Here is a 19,005-nt window from a genome sequence, read left to right on the forward strand (position 1 = left end):
TGGAGGTTCCCTGGCTAGGGGTCTAATTGGAGCTACAGCTACGGGTCTACACCACAACCACATCCACAACAATGCCAGATCGAGCCATGTCTGCCACCCATACCACAGTTCACGACAATGCCAATCCTTAACTCAGTGAGTGAGGCCAGGGAACGAACCTGCAACCTCATAATTCCTAGTCAGATTTGTTTCCACTGTGCCATGACAGGAACTCTGATTTAAGGTGAATTCTATAAAACATTGAAGAGTATTTCATGACCCATCAACCCTGTTCCTAGATGGATGTCCCAGAGAAATGTCCATCCAGGTTAATAAAGGCTTGGGCATGATGGTGTTTTGTCATACTCATTTGCAGTCATGGGGAATTTGTGGCCATCTAAGTATCCATCACTGGGATGGTAAATGGACAGAAGCTCACCAAGGGTACCATTCAGCTGTTTAGAAGCAAATGATAAAGTATTTTTTTTTTGTTTTTATGGCCACACCTGGGGCATATGGAAGTTCCCAGGGAAGGGGTTGAATAGGAGCTTCAGCTGCCTGTGACCTATGCCACAACCACAACAACACTGGATCTTAGCCAAATCTGTGACTTACACTGCAGCTTGTGGTAACTCTAGACCCTTAACCCATGGAGCAATGCCAGGGATTGAACCAGCATTCTTACAGAGATGGTGTTGTATCCATAACCCACCAAGCCACAATGGGAGCTCCCTGACTAGAAGGATTGATGGCAACATTGTTAGATTTTAATACCATGATCTTAATGCAAAGGAAAGAAAAGCAGTAAGTTCTGTAACACAAGATGATGTATACAAATTAAAAACGCAACAAAGTGGTGATCATCATGGTGTGTACACATATCAAAACATCACATTGTACAACTTAAAATATTTAGAAATGCAACAAATCAACAAGGATGTCCATACACAAAGTAAAACATTAAGCATATTAGAATGGAGGAAGGCAACAGGAGTGCGGAGGGGGGGGTATAAAAATACACGAGTGAGGAAGCCAACAAACAAAATAAAAAAGGGCCCTAGTGTTGGCAATATGTTATGAAGTGAGGTGTGTGGTTAATTCAATCCTTTGCCTCTGAACTCTGTGAATAAGAGAAAGAACTTCAAGGCTTAAACAACTCAGGGGATTTCTCTCCTTCTAGTTCTCACAGCATGAAGCCATCAGGAAATACAGATGCTATGCCATTGAAATTTACTGAAATATTGCTAGTAAGAGAGTGCATGGTCACCTAAATGGGTCCCTTGGTTCTTTGTAATAAAAATTGGATTTTGTCTATATCTCAGAATGAAATGCAAGAGCCAAGGATTCTAAGCCTGGCAGTATCAGTATCTTCTGTTAGCTGCCTTTATTCTCTACAGTTATGTTGGCTATGCTTTTCTTTGATGACTTAATTTAATGATTTACAATTCACTCAAGACATTTTCACTGAGTGACAACCAAGGGGCTCAGAAGAAATAGGAAAACCATTCTGATGTTTGAAAACAGGGACATGTGCCCAGGCTTATCCTCTCAGTGAAATTTCCCATTTCTTCCAGGTCTTACCTAAAAGGACTTGGAATTAAATCATCCCACCTGAGCTGTGATCTCCTTTTTAAGCTACTGGCTGGCATGGCTCAAGCTCCCTGTGTGATGGTCATGTATTTCCTTTTATCTTGTAAATTATTGGGGGACATTTGTAAACTCAAAGGTTGTTGGAGATGGAAGTGATCTTAAGCATTTATCCATGTCATAGATTTCCACAGCATGCTTCTTTGGGGGGACTCAGAGACCACCCCAGGAAAGGTTGGGATCCTGAAGGGAATACTCAATGGGTGGGACTCTAGATCCTTTTCTTGTTAATCAGAGCAATTCTGCTATCTAGTGTTTTACATATTACATTACTTGAAGAAATATTATGAAGATATAGTTGAAAACAGCATATCTTGAAGCTCAGCAAAGAGTGATTTACCCAATACAACAATCTCCCCATATCATGTCCATATGTCAGCTCAGGGCATGTTGTTTGGAAGATATTCAGAGGTTGGTGTGAGGCTGGAGCATCTGGAGCCTTCCACAGTAGGCCTGGCTTTGGGGATGACCAGGGGTGAGGCTGGGGCAACAGAAGCTGGGTCCCATCTGACAGTGTTGGGGCAGTTACATTCTTCTCATCCCCAGAGCGGAGCCTCCTTCCTAGGGGTCTTACTCTCCAGGGACAAATTCTTCCTGTGTTATTTAAATGGGGAGGGGGAAACAGAAGTGTGGAGAGGGCATTGGAAGTTTGTAGTCTCTGCTATGCTGAGCCTTATGATTCACACTTATAAAAAGCAGATGTTATGCAAAATGCTTTCTCAGTTTCTAATACTCCAGAATTCGTAGGACTTGGGCATAGTGATGGGGTGGGAGATGATGGCTACTTACTCAGAAAAGGGCTGGTGACCCCTGGGGTGGCCATAAGAATGTCCAAGCATCTCCTCCATAGCTTCATTGGCCTTGGTGATGAGGGGAGGAACGTGGGGCTGGGGATGTAGGTATAGCTCTCATGTTGAGTGAAGGAAGAAAGGTTCCGGGCTTGGTATGGGAGCTGACAGGACTCACTACCCCCTGAGATCTGTGCATGTGATTGTCATCTCAGAGGTTGCTCTCTTGCCCTTTAGAGAAGAAATCTTTCAGAATAGCCCTGGGCATCTGGAACCCAAGTCTGTCTCTCATCCGCAGATACCATCACTGGCCTCTGCAGATTTACCTGAATGATAAGGAAGAGTAGGGATCTAGAAGGAGATGGTTACCCTTCCCGTAACCTCTCCCCAAGGAGACACTGTCTTTTCATCTACCATCTCCAGGGGGCTCATTAAGAAGGAAACTTGGGAGAAGAGTAAAGGCAGTTGAAACTCAAGGTTCCATGGTGACAAGTTTCTTTGAATCTGATAATTAGTGGCTTATTGTGATTTTGAAAGAGGTTGTTATAGGTAATTAGAGAAGCCCTAGACCTGCAGCCATCTCTGGTCTCTTGGGGGATGAGGTACCATGGAAAATGTCCTAAGAATGAATATTCCTGGGTTCTGTTTAGCTGATTAGTTGTGATGTGGGTCAAACTCTTAGCCCATTTGTATTTTAGGATTGTCATTTATAACATGGGTTTTTTAGTACTTGTGTATCAGAGTGGGTTGCCTAGAAGATAAATTAAGCTCAAGAAAGAGAATATGTTCATTTAATAATAATAACAATTTTTGAACAGTTACATGGCATTTTATATACAGCTCTTCAAGTGAAGTGTCCTGATCTTTACAGATGAGGCAAATGAGGTTCAGTAAATAACTTGCCCAAAGTCACATAGTGAGGAAGTACTGCAGATAAGCTCAAATTCATGGTTGTCCTGCTCCTGAAGTCCACACTTTGTCTGCTCTGTTATGCATAAACTTCACCTAGGAATGTCTTGGATGGCTCCATCCAATCCTCTCCTCCAAGGTGCTAGCCCAACTTTTACATCTATAAATTTAGTCACTGCCCCCCATTCTTGTAGTGCTGATCACACTGGCTCTCTCTTGTTCACAGAGCTCAATGAGATAGGGCCGTATCTTATTTTTAGTCCATGGATGCACCCCCACCCCCGCCTGGCCCAATGTGTAATGCAGAGTCTGGCTCACAGTGAACATTCAAAACCATTTGTTAAATAAATAAACAACATACACAATATTTTTTCTTGAAAATGTTTGTGAAGATTTTAAAAAGTAATTCTAAGCTGGATTAGTTCTTGTTGCTATGCTACTAACATGGTATTTCCAAGTGTTTTAAGACTCAAAATAAAGGAATGTCTTAATGCCCAGAAATAGCAAAGACTTAAAAGACATTCCTACCATCACTGATATGTCAGCCACTGTATCAATCAGCTTCTTAGAATGAGGAAGTCAGAAACGAACCTGAGAGAGATTTTTGCCTCTAATCATGTTGCTTCTTTGATTAAAATCTTTAATTCATTGACTCACTCAATACTGTGTTAGATGCTATACATCAGAAACCAATAAGAGTGAGTCCCTATTCTTACAGTCTAGTGGGGGAGAGATATGTAACCATGTAGTTACACTAGGGAGTGGTCCATCTTCCTGCTATGTAGCACTGGGAACTATGTCTAGTCACTTATGAGGGAACATGATAGTATGAGAAAAATGAATGTATACAGGTATGTGTAACTGGGTCACCATGATGTACAGTAGAAAAAAAAGAAAAAAAAAAACAAAAACACTGAGTCCATCCCAATAAAACGAGAAGCTGTACAGGGAAAAAAAAATGTGTAAGGAGTCTTGATTGTACAGAATAGCAAGCATTAGATTGATGCTTGTGTGAGACTAGGAGGTTATGAGTGGATTGAGAAAACCATTTCAAGTAGAAATGACTCGAGCTGATTATTGAAATCATAAGTAAAAGATGGCCTGTGAGTCAAGGGGGAGAACATTAAGGCAGAAGGACAGTCTTGTGGTTAGGCCTCTTCGGTCTGTCAATAGGTCTATCAGGGGATTTATAAATAGACAAATATGATTCAAGCTGAGAGTGAATATATTGGAGTGACCAGAGAAAGACTGGAATATTAGCCTTGCTACATTTATTGAAAATGATTCCAACTTCTCAGCTTGCCATTCATAGGTTTGTGTGGACTGGCCCTATTCCTGTATTTAAACATCTATGAGGACTTCCTGAGGCTAGAGACATCCTTGTGTTCTTGCTGTCTGTAACATCTGACTGCCATGTGAATTTTGATGTGCCATTCATCACTTATCTACAGAGCCTCTCTCTCTTTACTTGCTGAGTCTGTTCTTCCTCTCACATGAAGTCTTACCATATTTGCTTACCAATTTGCTCACCTTTAGATTTGATTCATTTGGTACCTCCTTGGATTCATGTAGTTATGGCTTCTCTCCACAGTCATATGGAGATTCCCTCCCCACAAGGTATGCTGTTACCTATGCCGCTGCCTCATCTCCCCTGAGAGATCACCAGCTTGGGGTGGGGGAAGGGTCCATCAGAGTGGGATGAAGCAGACACTGCAGATTGGGGCACCCAAGACTCAATCCAGTCACCATTATCCCTGTTGGCCTTTAGAATGAATACAGGCTATGCAAATTATAATCAGACTTTAAGCTACTCTTTCAGCTGGAGGAGGCCATTTGCCTTAGTCTCAGGCAATGAGAAGATGTAAACATAAGTCATGTGTTACTGTCTCTTCTTGTCCCAACCTCCCCCCACCTTTTTTTTGCCACATTCATGGTATATGGACGTTTTAGTGATTGAATCCAATATGAAGCTGAAACCTACCCAAAGTCATTCTTCTGAGTCAGAACAAGAGAACAAGATTAGGACAATTCCAGACACATGAAAAAGTCCCAGTGCTGCTAAATATGGATAGGCGAGTCTGGACAGAAGTCAGCTTTCCACCACAGGAGGTAGACCAAGTGTCTTAGTCTAATGGCAAAACAGGTATCTCATGAGTTTTCACTTATGGCCTGGAAACGCCAAAAAGGCTTAGTAAGGGAGAAGGGAGACAGTCAGAAAGAGGGCCCTCTTGGCCTGTCTTCAAGCTGGGACACTGGTCTTCTCCTGTCTTTGGACTCAGACTCAAACTTGAACTCTACCATTGTCTCTCTGACTTGCCAGTGGCAGATCTTGGGACTGATCATCTTCCATAATCGTATAAGTCAGTTCCTTATTTCATATCTAGGTGTCTGTATTCTTGCGGTTTTGTTTCTCCACAGAACCTAGACTAATACAGAGTTCAGGCAGAGTTCAGATAGCATCTATGCACAGGACAGCCAGGTATAAGATGATAGAGCCTGAACAAAGCTGGAGGGTTTCCAAGATGAGGACAACCTGCCGTGAGATGTTGGATTCCATGTAAAGTGAGCAAGAGGTCTTCCCCGGAGCAGGGAGGCCAGTGGGAGGAGTTCAGGTAGAGACAGGATGGGGAATCAGAGGTTAAATATGGTAAGAAGGTTGCCCATACCTGAGGGGAACACCACATTAGGTGAGAAGGACATCTGTGTGAAGTTGGTCCTAGAGAGGGGAGTCAGATCTCCAAATGGGCAAGGAGTAAATTGGCACGTACTATCAGTGTCTGGTAGACTGAAGCTGGCATCCACGTGGGGAAGCCAGATTTAAAAAAAATGGCTGACTCTAGGACTGGAGCAGAGAAAGTACAAGTCTGGAACAATTTTTTTGTCTTTTTAGGGTGGCACCCACGGCATAGAGAGGTTCCCTGGCTAGGCAGGGCGAATTTGAGCTGTAGCTGCCGGGCTATGGCACACCCACAGCCATGGTGGATCTGAGCTGTGTCTGTGACCTACACCTGTGCTCTCAGCAATGCCAGATCCCTAACCCACAGATTGAGGCCAGGGATCAAACCCACATCCTAATGGATGCTAATTGGGTTCACTAACCACTGAGCTATGGCAGGAACTGCTGGAACATCTTGATGGGATAGGAGATAAGAAAGTGCTCAAAGAATGGTAAGAACATATTGAAAGGACACAGGCATACTAACTTATAACTCACTGACTAAAGTAAGAAAATATAATTTGATACCAAGATAGGTAAATGAATGGATGGGAAGACATTTGATGAAGGATGAGATACTCATGTAATTTCAGACTACTTCCCCATAAAGTCTTTATTGCTTATTCTTTTCTCCCGGCCAGCTTCCTTAAGGCTTGTTTCATGTCCTTGTTCCTAAGGCTATAGATAAAAGGGTTCAGCATGGGGATTACCACAGTATAAATGACAGTGACCACACGGTCCTTTGTCACTGAGTAGGTGGATGAGGGGCGGATGTACACTGAGATGGCTGTCCCATAGTACAGTGTCACAACTGTGAGGTGGGATCCACAGGTGGAGAAGACCTTGAACCTGCCTCTCCCAGAAGGGACCCGCAGAACAGCACAGGTGATACACACATAAGAGACAATGATGAGGAGGAAGGGGCTCATGATCACAAAGGAGCCCTCTGTGAAGGCCAAGAGCTCATTGACAGAGGTGTCAGAGCAGGAGAGCATCAGCAGTGGCTGGACATCACAGAAGAAGTGGTGGATGATGTTGGGCCCACAGAAGGAGAGGCGGGCCATGAGGATGGTGTGGGTGAGCGAGTGGAGGTGGGACACCAGCCAGGATGTGCTCACAAGCAGGAGACAGCGCCTGGAGTTCATGGTTGTGGTGTAATGCAGTGGGTTGCAGATGGCCACATAGCGGTCAATGGCCATGGCAGCCAGGAGGAAGCTGTCAGTGATCGCACAGGTCACAAAGAAATACATCTGAGCAAGGCACTGGGCAAAGGGGATGGTCTTGCCCTTGCTCAGTATGTTTGCAAGCATCCTTGGCACAATGACGTTTGTAAAGCAGATGTCCACGAAAGAAAGGTTGGAGAGGAAGAAGTACATGGGGGTGTGGAGGCGAGCATCCCCCTGGATGGCTGCAATGATGACCGAGTTGCCAGCCATGTTGACTAGGTACATGGCCAGGAAGCTGGCAAAGAGCCACACCTGCTTTCGGGGGTCACTGGTCAGTCCCAGAAGGAGGAATTCAGTGATGTGAGTCTGGTTTCCTCTTGTCATTGCTGAGAAGGGATCCAGTACTGCCGAGTAGGTCACTGCTGTGGCTTGGATTCAGTCTCTGGCCCAGGAACTTCCATATGCTGGGAGTGCAGCCATAAAAAAAAAAAGCAGTTAGGGTCATCATAATATGCACGCAAATCAGTAATTTAGGTGGCACAGAATGAGCTTCTGATAAATGTCAACTTTAATTATTTCTTCTCTTTAACAACATTAATTAATAGGTTTGTGTATATAAACCTCAGGAAACTGGCACATAATAGGTATTCAATAAGTGCCTGAAGAAATGTGTATAGACCTGAATAATCTCAGAGCCAGAGGAAAACTCAGAAATCATCTTTCCCAAACCATCACCCAGTGCAGGAACCCTAGAGTAGCCTTGACAGTGGTCATCTGGCTTGAATACATCTAGAGACAGAGAACTCACTGCCTTCTAACTTCATGGAATCACAAGGAGATACATCTGTATTTTTGGTGTTAAAGCCATCAGTCAAGAACTCTAAACCTCAGACTTCTAATAGCCTTCTTTTTTTGTTTTTCAATATTTAAAAAATTATTGTTGATTTACAACACTGTGCCAATTTCTGCTGTGCAGCAAAGTGACCTAGTCATATATATATATATATATATATATATATATATGTACACACATACATTCTTTTTATTCTATTACCTTCCATCATGGTCTCTCCCAAGAGATGAGATATAGTTCTCTTCAGGTATAACAAATGACCACAATTTTGCTTTTCTCCTTCCTATGGAATTATTTATTTGTTAAAGATTCAGCAAGCACTTCCTGAGTGCCAGCAGTCACTAGAGGTCCTGGGGACACAGAGGTGAGGAGACACCAAGTCATTCTACAGATGTTTAAGGATGATGATTACATATTCCTGAGCCTCCACTTTTCCGTGTCATCTGTCTCCTGTGTTCACTGACACCTGTCCCCCTGCCCCCGGGCCCCCAGGACAGAGCTTCAAATATTCCCACATCTCTTGTCCCATTCTTCCTTTAACCCATGGTTGACACTCCTGTGTGATGGACATGTCACCAGTGAGACAGAGTGTGAATAGTAAGCCTTAGGAGTCCCAGAATTCTTCCTTTTTATCCAGAAAAATTCTGCTTTCATGTGTCTTACAGATTTTGTTTTAAAGGATAATTTTTAAGACAACCTTTCAGTGCTAAAGAAAATTTCCAAACCTAAATTCTGACCTAAATGATGTGTTTCCTGAGGGAGAGTTGAGGCCTCAAGGAGGAGGTTTTGGGGGACATTCTGGGATGACAGAAGCTGGGCTTTTACCCCTCAGCATCCTCAAGCAACACTCTTCCTATGAAAGGGTCAGTCCCTTTGGAGCTTCACCCACTCAGAGCCAATGCTCCCTCACTTTTGTGAATGGAGAAGGGAAAGAAGGTGTGTGGAGGAGCTTGAAGCCCTCAGATAAATACAGGAGGCAGAGCGGGAAGGATGATATAACCCCTTTTGTAGTCCAACCATGGCATTTACATGCTGCATGTAATTGGACCCCTAGTTTTCCTTCTCAGTAAGAATGAATGTATCAGATCAGAAGGTTTGAAACTTTCTAACACTCCAGGTTAGAAATACTCTAGAGTTGAGGGTACCAGCTACTTACTCAGGTAAGTGTTGGTGGCTGCCAGGGTCACCTTCTCAGCCTTATTGTCCTGGTGTCTAGAGGAGGATTGGAGGGCTTGGGGTGTAGAGGGAATGTTCAGAGCAGGCCAAGGAAAGGAAAAAGCCCGATTCCAGAGGTAGGTGTGAATACCTGCAATATTGAGTGCCTGTGATTGTTGCCTCAGCCTAGAAATAAGGTTATCAATTCCTGAAGTGGCCACTTTTCTTCTCCTTCCTGAGAGGTGACCCCTCACATAGCCCCTGGCATTGGAATCATGATCCGTCCATTCATCCCCAACTATCCACCACCTGCCACCTTCAGGCTCCATCAGGTGTTGATGGATTGGGTGGGGGCTTGGAAGTACCTGATTGTCCTGCATGTGACTTCACTCCAAGCAGACAGGAAGCCTCCCCAGGCACAAACCCCAGGGAACCCATTAAACACCTCGCTTGGAGAGAAGTAGAGACCTCTCCACAGAGGCAGTTCCCTGGTGGTGTAGAGGTTAGGATTCAGCACTTTCACCACTGTGGCCCAGGTCCAATCCCTAATCTGGGAACTGGGACCTCTCAGTAGAGACCAAGGAAACCCAGGCTACCATAGCATTGGTTTTCTTAATATCCCAGATAATTAATCCTTTTTAGTTTAGTGATTTCTAAGGAGACAGAGGCAAATGCATACACAGAGCCTGGGGCTTCTCCCAAGTCGTGGGGGAGAATGTAGAGGGTCAAGAGAAGAGTCCAGGTCTTCACATAAAAGTTCTTTGGTGAAACTTAAAAAAAGTTATTTGTTGATTAGTTGGTGCTCATATAGCCACACCTATCAATTCATCCATTAAAAGAAAACTACTTTAAAAAAACTACCCCTGACACAAATTTTACCATTTTAACCATTTTCAAATGTATAGTTCAGTGGCCTTAAGTACATGGATGGACACTTAAGTTTTCCATATCTCGGCTTGGAGAACAGTACTGCAATATTCCATTGTATATGGTGGAGATGATGGGGGCAGCAGAGAGGGACTCAAGTGGCTGGCATCAGGAAGTGCAAATACATGTGGGGCAAAATTTAGTGAAATTTGCAGGGGGTCTTTTTTTTTGTCTTTTTTTTGTTTTTTGTTTTTTTTTTTTGTTGTTGTTGTTGCTATTTCTTGGGCCGCTCCCTCGGCATATGAAGGTTCCCAGGCTAGGGGTTGAATCGGAGCTGTAGCCACCGGCCTACGCCAGAGCCACAGCAACGCGGGATCCGAGCCGTGTCTGCAACCTACACCACAGCTCACGGCAACGCCGGATCGTTAACCCACTGAGCAAGGGCAGGGACCGAAGCCGCAACCTCATGGTTCCTAGTGGGATTCGTTAACCACTGCGCCACGACGGGAACTCCATGCAGGGGGTCTTGATGGCTGTGCCAGCCATGGATTTCTTCAGCAGAGAGAGCTGCTGGGGTCACTGGCAGAGCAGGTCCTTGGGAACTGTGGTCTCTCTTACTGTATGGCTGTTCTGCAAGCCTCGATTTTTCTTCCTTCTTCCTAGAAATCTCTATATGTCTCAGCTTTGAAGATCTATAGGTTGGATGAAGCTGGATCCTCAGCTTGTGTCCCCAAAGGCTAGGGAAGCTAGTTACTCACTTACAACTCTTCCTTTTCCTGAGAGGGGAATGCTTTCCCGCTGGTTTGTTCCCCTTGGCACCAAGCAGTGCCAGACTATTGTATGGGCTTATGCAGGCAAAATGAAGCTGTTTGTCCTTCCCTTTTGGTGCTTTTATTCTCAAGGTTTTTGTTTGTTTTTTTTTGTCGTTGTGTTGTTGAAGTCTCTCTCTCCCTCCCTCCCTCCCTCTCTCTCTCTCTCTCTCTCTCTCTCTCTCTCTCTCTCCTCTCTCTCTCTCTCTCTCTCTCTCTCTCTCTCTTTTTGGCTGTACCCATGGCACATGAAAGTTCCCAGTTCAGGGATCAAACCCATGCCACAGCAGCTTCAGTGTCAATGCCAGATCCTTAACCCGCTGAGCTGCAGGAGAACTCCTGAAGTCTCTTAAGTAGACTCGGGAGCTCTCTAAGAGCTGTTTTTGTTGGTGGAGAGCTGTCTAGTTGCTGATCTTTGTGGGTGAGGGGTAGATGTTGCGATCTGCTGCTCCACAATCTTGGTGACGTCACTCCATTTACTATTATTTCCACAGGTAAATATGTGCTTGCTATTTGTCACCTGCTCTTAAGTTGCTGTCTGTTGAGTCATCTTGATTTTTGAAACTTGTGCTGTATTAGGTTCCTCAGGAGAAATTGAATAGTGAAAGAGGTTTTCATACTGAAAGTAATTTTGATAGGATATGAAACCTTAGCTCATATATTCTTTCTTATCTCAATTTGTGTTTGTGTAATTAGCTCTTGTTTCATAAGATTTTCAAAGATAGGGTCTTTTACTTTCTGAGCTATCTGGTTCTTTTCCTCTTTTCTACTTTTATTTAGACCTTCTCTTTTTCCCTCTTGTATTATTATTTTTTAAAAATTGCGGTTAAAACTTATGTTTACCAAAGGGGAAATGTGATGGGGGGTTAAAGGCAGTGGGTATTGATATACACATACTACTATATATAAATAGATGGGGAACAAGGGCCTACTGTATAGCACAGGGAAAGTTACTCTATGGGAAAAGAATAACCTATATGGGAAGAGAATCTGAAAAGGAATGGATATATGTATAATTGATTTACCCTGCTCTATGCCTGAACTTAATACAACTTTGTAAGGCAACTACATTCCAATAAAATTTTAAAAAATTGTGGTTAGAAAACATGTAACATAAGATCTCTCTTCTTACAAATATTCAATTGCAGGGTACCGTATTAATGATAAGCACAATCATTGTACAGCAAGTGTCTAGAACTTTTTTCATGTTATATGACAAACCCTTTACCAACTGAACAGCAATACCTCATTGCCCCTCCTCCCAGCTCCCAGGGACGAACATTCTACTTTCTGTTTCTATGAATGTGCCTGTTTCATCTACTTCACATTAATGAAGTCATACAATATTTGTCCTTCTTCCACTGGCTTATTTCACTTAGGATGACATCTTTGATATTTATCATGGGGTCATATATTACAGAATTTCCTTGTTTTTTAATGGCTGAGTAGTATTTCTTTGTAGATATACACCATATTGACTTTACCCATTCATTAATGGATAATTAGGTTGTCTGCCTATGGTGGACATTGTGAAAAATGCTGCATCAACATGGGTTTACAAATATATCCTTGAGATTCTGATTTCAGTTCTTTTTGGACTAATACCCAGGAGTTGGATTGTTGGATAATGTGGTAGTTCTGTTTTTAATACTTTGAGGAAACTCCATCCTGTTTTCCATAGGGGCTGTATCATTTTGCAATCCTATCAATACTGTAAAAGGGTTCCAATTTCTCCACATCCTCATCAATGCTTGTTATTTGTTTTGTTTTGCTTTGTTTATTGATAATGATCATTCTAACAGTTGTGAAGTGTTATCTCATTTTTATTTTGATTTGCATTTCCCTTATTGATTACCTACTTTGAGTGTCCTTTCACATACTCATTGGCCATTTGTATGTCTTCTTCAGAGAAATGTCTGTTCAAGTCCTTTGCCCATTTATAAATTCAGATTACTTGGGCACTTTTTTGCTATGGAGTTGTAGGAGTTCCTTATATCTTTTGCAGATTAACATCATATCATGTATTTTTTTCTCGTAAATAGTTTCTCCTATCCCCTAAAGCCTTATTCATGTTGTTGTTTCATTTTCTTTGTAGAAATTTTTTAGTTTGAGGTGTTCCCACTTGTCTGTTTTTGGTTTTGCTGTCTGTGCTTTTGGTGTCATATCAAGGGCTAATGTCAAAGAACTTTTATTCCAAGATTTATATTTTAGGTCAAATATGTAAATCTTTATCAATTTTAAAATGATTTTTGTAAATCATTTAAAATAAAGGTCCAAATTAATTCCTTTGCACATGGATATCCATTTTTCTCAACACCATTTATTGATGAGACTCCACTATCTTCATTGCATATTCTTTTTTCTTTTTATTTATTTATTTATTTATTTATTTTGACCATGGCTATAAATGTTCATGGGCCAGGTATCAAACCTGCACCATAGGAGTAATATGAGCCACATCAGTGACAATGCTGGATCCTTAACTGGCTGCACCACCAGGGAATGCTTGATTATATTTCTTGATGCCTTTGAAAATTAGTTGTTGAGAGAGTTTCCATCATAGCTCAGTGCTAACAAACCCAACTAGTATCCATGGGGGTATGAGTTCAATCCCTGGCCTTGCTCAGTGGGTTAATGATCTGGCCTTGCTATGGCTGTGGTGTAGGCTGACAGCTATAGCTCTGATTTGACCCCTATCCGGGGAAATATGCCACAGGTGTGGCCCTAAAAGATGAAAAAAAGAAAGAAAATTATTTGATGGTATGTATTTGGTTTTATATCTGAGTTCTCTGTTTTGCTCTATTTGTCTTTATGCCAATACCATACTATTTTGATTACTGTGGCTTTGTAGTATATTTGTAAAACATGGGGTATGACACCTCCAGCTTTGGTTTTTATTCTTAAGATTGTTTTTGACACTTTGGGTCCTTTATAATTCTATATGAATTTTAGGAATTATCTATTTCTTTTAAAAAGACAGTCGGGCTTTAAGGCTTTTATAGAAATTACATTGAATCTGTGGACCACTTTGTACATTATGGACATTTTAATAATGCATGATCTTCCTATTCATGAAGTCGTCCCATGTATTTGGGTCTTACTTAATTTCTTTTATCCAATATTTTTGTTTTACAATGGATAAGTCTTTTACCTCCTTGGTTAAGTTTATTCCTAAGTAATTTTGATGCTACTGATGGGATTGTGTTTTTAAATTTACTTTTCAGATTGTTCATTTTTAATGTACAGAATCACAAGTGCTTCCTTAACCCACTACAATCTTGTTCGTTTTACATTCCTCCATTGAAACCTCATTGCCAATGTCACCTTGTCATTAAAGTTTCATTACCTAAAACCTCATTACCAGTGTTCTCCTTGTCATTAAAGCTGATGGACAATCTTCTAGTCTTATTTTGCTTAAACTTTTACCGTATTTTTATGAGGATTAATAGCCATTGCCTCTTTAAACTTCTTCTATTCTAGGCTTATATGTCTACTTCTTTTCAGTCCTCTGGATACTACCTCCTCTATCAGCCTCTTCAATGTCAGAAATACTCAGCCCACCTCCTTAGGCCCGCCTCAGATTTTATACAAGCCTTCTTCTTTATGTCATTCACTCTGATCAACAGGCAAAATAGTTTCAAAGAACTCAATTTTTCTTAGTTCAACATTATGAAAAATTGTCAACATTTACATATATGTGAGCCTACAGCAAAAGAACCCCAGTCCATTTCCCGCCACAACATTCTCATCCAAGGATGTGATTACAACAATATTATTCCACTTTTGGGGTCAGCCAGCCTCCCAGGTGTCTATATGGTAGAAGGAGGACTGTGAAGAAGTTTCATGGTCTCCCAAGGGCCATACAGAAGCAATTTGCCTAACCTGGCAAGGTGTTCAGAAAGTCTGCTAGGATCTTTCTTCTGATTATATCTACTTTCAGAAAGGACTTATTCTTACCAGTGCTTATTAGCAACATCCAAGGTCAATTTCTCGGCTTTCTTGTTTGGATAGCAAACCTTTTATGAAAGTCTCCAAACACTACCTTCCCCTGAACAGGACGTCTTAAGGGCATTGCTTCATATTCTGAAAAAGACGACAGTCTCATTCTGACTGAGAAGTTTAGGGCTAATTTTTCCCTCAAATGTGTTATTGAATGGTCAATAATTATGTATTTCTCATTATTTGAGCTTTTCAGAATATCTATGAGTTTAAGTAAAAGATCTCAATTTCTTAACAAGTATGTGTTCCTGAGAAAAAGGAGTCTGGTTCTAATAGCAGAGGGAGGTTTGAACCAAAGAACCATTAGGTTTCCTGGGACCAAAAGACTTAATGAACTTTATAAATTATGGAAGCTATCATTAATGAATTTATTTATTTAATATATGTATTGTTCATATTCTAAAGTGATTTATGTATGTGGCTGAGCATGAATGCACTAGCACATAAATGAAGGAAGTGGAATGGGTAGAGATCTTCCAGGCCAGTCTCCCCAAAACTGAGTGATTGATGGGCGATAGTGGTGAAATCCAGGGGTGCCTGTGCAAATAAAAATGCTTTTGCCAAAGGAGTGTGTTTCCTGGATGGTGATGGCTTCTGAGAAAAAGGAGTCTGGTTCTAATAGCAGAGGGAGTGACAGCAATGGCAAGGACTTTGCTGTTGGGTCCCAGGCGTCCCTGTGTTCCATTAGGTTGTTGTATACCTCTTGTTAAATCTTTTTTTTTCTTTTTTTTGCTTTTTAGGGCTGAACCCATGGCATATGGAATTTACCAGGCTAGGGATCAAATTGGAGCTACAGCTGCTGGACTATACCACAGCTCATGGCAATGCCAGATCCTTTAACCCACTGAGTGAGGCCAGGGATCAAATTCTCATCCTCATGGGTACTAGTCAGATTTATTTCCCCTGCACTCCAATGGGAACTTCTCTCTTGTTTTATCTTTAAGCCCAAAAGATTTGTATTCAACTTCATTTTCTGTGTGCTTTTCTTGATTGTGACAAGTTGCTTATCCAGGACACAGTGGTCATTTCAGTAAGGACTCTGGCCACATGGAGAAAGAATTAAGAAGGAAGGGAAAAGGTGTTGAGTCCTGTGAATTCACACTGTGATGACACTTTGGTGTTGGGGGAAATAAATCTGTTTTGTAGATTCTTCTGCCTCCCCCAGCCCATCCTATTTTCCCTGATCTCAAATTGATGAAGCCCCACAGGGCTTTTCAATGTCTCTCACACACATTCCAGTGTTTATTGCTTTTACTTGATTGGATAGTTTCCATATTTGAAACACTCTAGTTCCTTGTCCTTTTAACTTTCATCTGTCCAAATTCAATTCATCCTTAAGGACTATTCATGAAGTCTTTCCCTATACTCTGTGGAGCCCATGTAATGTCTTATAAGAATTAATAGGATTTTCTAGTTCCTTGAGTAAATGTATGGAAGAATTATTTGGAGATACTTTTTTCCCCACTATTTGGGCAGCAGAAACTTTTCTCCTGAAATCTGAATTCTGAGCAGTGATTAGCCTGGGACTGATCATATATCCAGTCAAGGTCACTGTAGAGACCACATGATCCTGCTTTGAGGTCAGTGCTCTCACTGGGGTTCAACACCACCTCTTATTACCTCTTTGGGTTCCATGTGAAAATCGGTAGGAAGGAAGGATAACCTGATCACCTCTTAGGTCACCTCCCAATTGTGACATTCTATCATGTTCATTCAATGAGTGAATTCTGTCCCTTAGTTTCCTCAAACCCCCCTTCATATCTTTGTTCCTAAGGCTGTAGATGAATGGGTTTAACATGGGTGTCACTGTCGTGTACCTAACTGTGGCCACCCGGTCCTTCACCATTGAGTACATGGATAGAGGTCTAAAATAGACATAGATGATACTTCCATAGAACAGAACCACCATAGTGAGGTGGGAGTCACAGGTATAGAAGACCATCCACTTCCCGCCTACAGAGGGAACTCCTAGCACCATGACAATGATTGGCATGTAGGAGAAGAGGGTGCAGAGGAAAGGGGTTGCAATGACAGCCAGGGTCTCAGTCATGACCACCATCTGGCTGGAGGAGGTGTCAGAGCAGGACAGCTTCAGCACAGGCTGGGTATCACAAAAGAAGTGCTTGATGACATGGGAGGCACAGAAGGACAGGCGGGACATGAGTAGCACACGCAGCATGGAGTGCAGGTGAGAGATGGTGCAAGAACCCAGCAGCAGGAGGAGGCAGTGCCTTGGGCTCATAGCCATGTCATAATGGAGGGGGTTGCAGATGGCCACCAGCCTGTCTATAGCCATAGAGGCCAGCAGGTAGCTGTCAGTGTTCCCAAAGGCCATGAAGAAGTACATCTGGACCAGGCAGCCCACATAGGAGATGGACTTTGTCTCCGAGAGTAAGGTCACCAGCATCTTGGGCACAATGACTGTGGTGAAGCAGATGTCCTAGAAGAACAGGTTGCTGATGAAAAATACATAGGGGTGTGGAGCCGTGCATCAGAGTGGATGGCCAGGATGATGAGTACATTGACCACCAGGGTGACCAGGTACATGATGAGGAAGACAGCAAAGAGGGGTTTTTGGAGCCGAGGGTTGGAAAAGAACCCCAGAAGGATAAAGTCTGGCATGCTGCTGCTGCTGTAGTTCTTTGTCTCCATTTCCATGTCCTTGACCTCCTGTACAGAGTTTGGAGGAGCCCTGGGAGAGATGTGAAGGGAAATTTGACCAAGATGGAGTGTTCTCTACCTTCCAGCCTATAAAAAAAAAAAAGCCTGCTGCTCTTTGTTAGGATATTTACTTCAAGAAAGTACAGGGGTAAAATCCATCAAGGGGAAATTTAAATACTTCCAAGGTACTCCCTACATGAGAAACTAAATTTTTCTCAGACGTTGTTAGGAACTTCTAGGTTGCCTTATTTTTCTGAGTTCTTCTCGATACTCTTTCTAAAGATTCTTTTGAGGTTGCTGCTCGATACCCTAGACCACCCCCCAATTCCTTTTGCTCCCTTCTTGTCTTAGGGGAAGGGGCTGCTGAGTCACGCCTTGAATCAGGATGCTTTTATACAGTGGGTCTCCATGGATGAGGTCCTCTCACCATGAACTTCTCCTACTCATACATCCAGAGGTGATGGTTCATGTGGTCAAGGGGATGGGACAAAGGTACATATTAGATTTAATCAATTCTCTTTGCTCCCAGAGAGTTCATTTGAGACTTTTTTATCACTTAAGAGCAAAATCTCCTTAATATTTATTAGCATTTCTATTTGGCTAATAGTGATCTTGACACTTGAAGCCTAAGTTTTTGGTCGAGGGATGCCACTCAAAATAGGAACAGAATTGACCACTGAACAATACAGTTATACCATGCAGATCCACTGACGTGTAGATTTTTGCAATAAATACAGAGTATAGTACTACTTCATCTCTGGGTTGGTTGAATCCATAAATGCAGAACTTGTGGATATGGAGTGCTGACAATGAAGTTAAATGGGAATTTTGCCTGCAGGAGGATTTAGTGTTTCTTACCCCCATGTTTCTTTAAGGGTTAACTGTCCTACCAGGAATAGACTATGGTACTGAGTTTATTTTTTCTTTTTTTGTATGTGTCTTTTTAAGGGTGCACCCAAGGAATATGGAGGTTCCCAGGTTAGGGTTCCATTTGAAGCCATGGCCACCTGCCTACACCACAGCCACAGCAATGCCAGATCCAAGCTGAGTCTATGACTTACACCACAGTTCACAGCAACCCCAGATCCTTAACCCACTGCTCAAGGTAATGGACCAAACCTGCAACCTCATGTTTCCTAGTCAGATTCGTTAACCACTGAGCCACGATGGAACTCCATTTTTTAAAATTTTTAAATGATTTTTTTTTCATTATAGCTGGTTTAAGTGTTGTGTTGATTTTCTACTGTATAGCAAAGTGACCCAGTCACACATACATATATACATCATTTTTCTCACATTATCCTCCATCATGCTCTATCATAAGTGACTAGATATAGTTCCTGGTGCTAGACAGCAGAATTTCATTTCTTATTTTTAATTTTTTTTACTGTTATTTCACCAATACAATTTTCTTTCTGTTGTACAGCATGGTGACCCAGTTACACATATATGTATA

At 42.1% G+C, this 19,005-nt stretch overlaps 1 protein-coding gene and 1 pseudogene across 1 annotated transcript; both read right to left on the reverse strand.

The window, feature by feature from the left end:
- Positions 1-6,659: 6,659 nt before the first annotated feature.
- On the reverse strand, positions 6,660-7,589 carry LOC125121361 (olfactory receptor 1L6-like). Its single transcript, XM_047769595.1, has one exon. It carries the CDS (start codon positions 7,587-7,589, stop codon positions 6,660-6,662), a length of 930 nt encoding a protein of 309 aa, XP_047625551.1.
- An 8,899-nt stretch (positions 7,590-16,488) lies between these two features.
- LOC125120873 (olfactory receptor 1L4-like) lies at positions 16,489-17,647 on the reverse strand (annotated as a pseudogene).
- Positions 17,648-19,005: the final 1,358 nt, after the last annotated feature.

Source organism: Phacochoerus africanus, chromosome 2 (genome assembly GCF_016906955.1).
Source record: "Phacochoerus africanus isolate WHEZ1 chromosome 2, ROS_Pafr_v1, whole genome shotgun sequence".
Lineage (NCBI taxonomy): Eukaryota > Metazoa > Chordata > Mammalia > Artiodactyla > Suidae > Phacochoerus > Phacochoerus africanus.

Coding starts and splice junctions, on each gene's coding strand:
- LOC125121361 (XM_047769595.1), bottom strand. CDS start 7,589: ATGACAAGAGGAAACCAGACTCACATCACTGAATTCCTCCTTCTGGGA.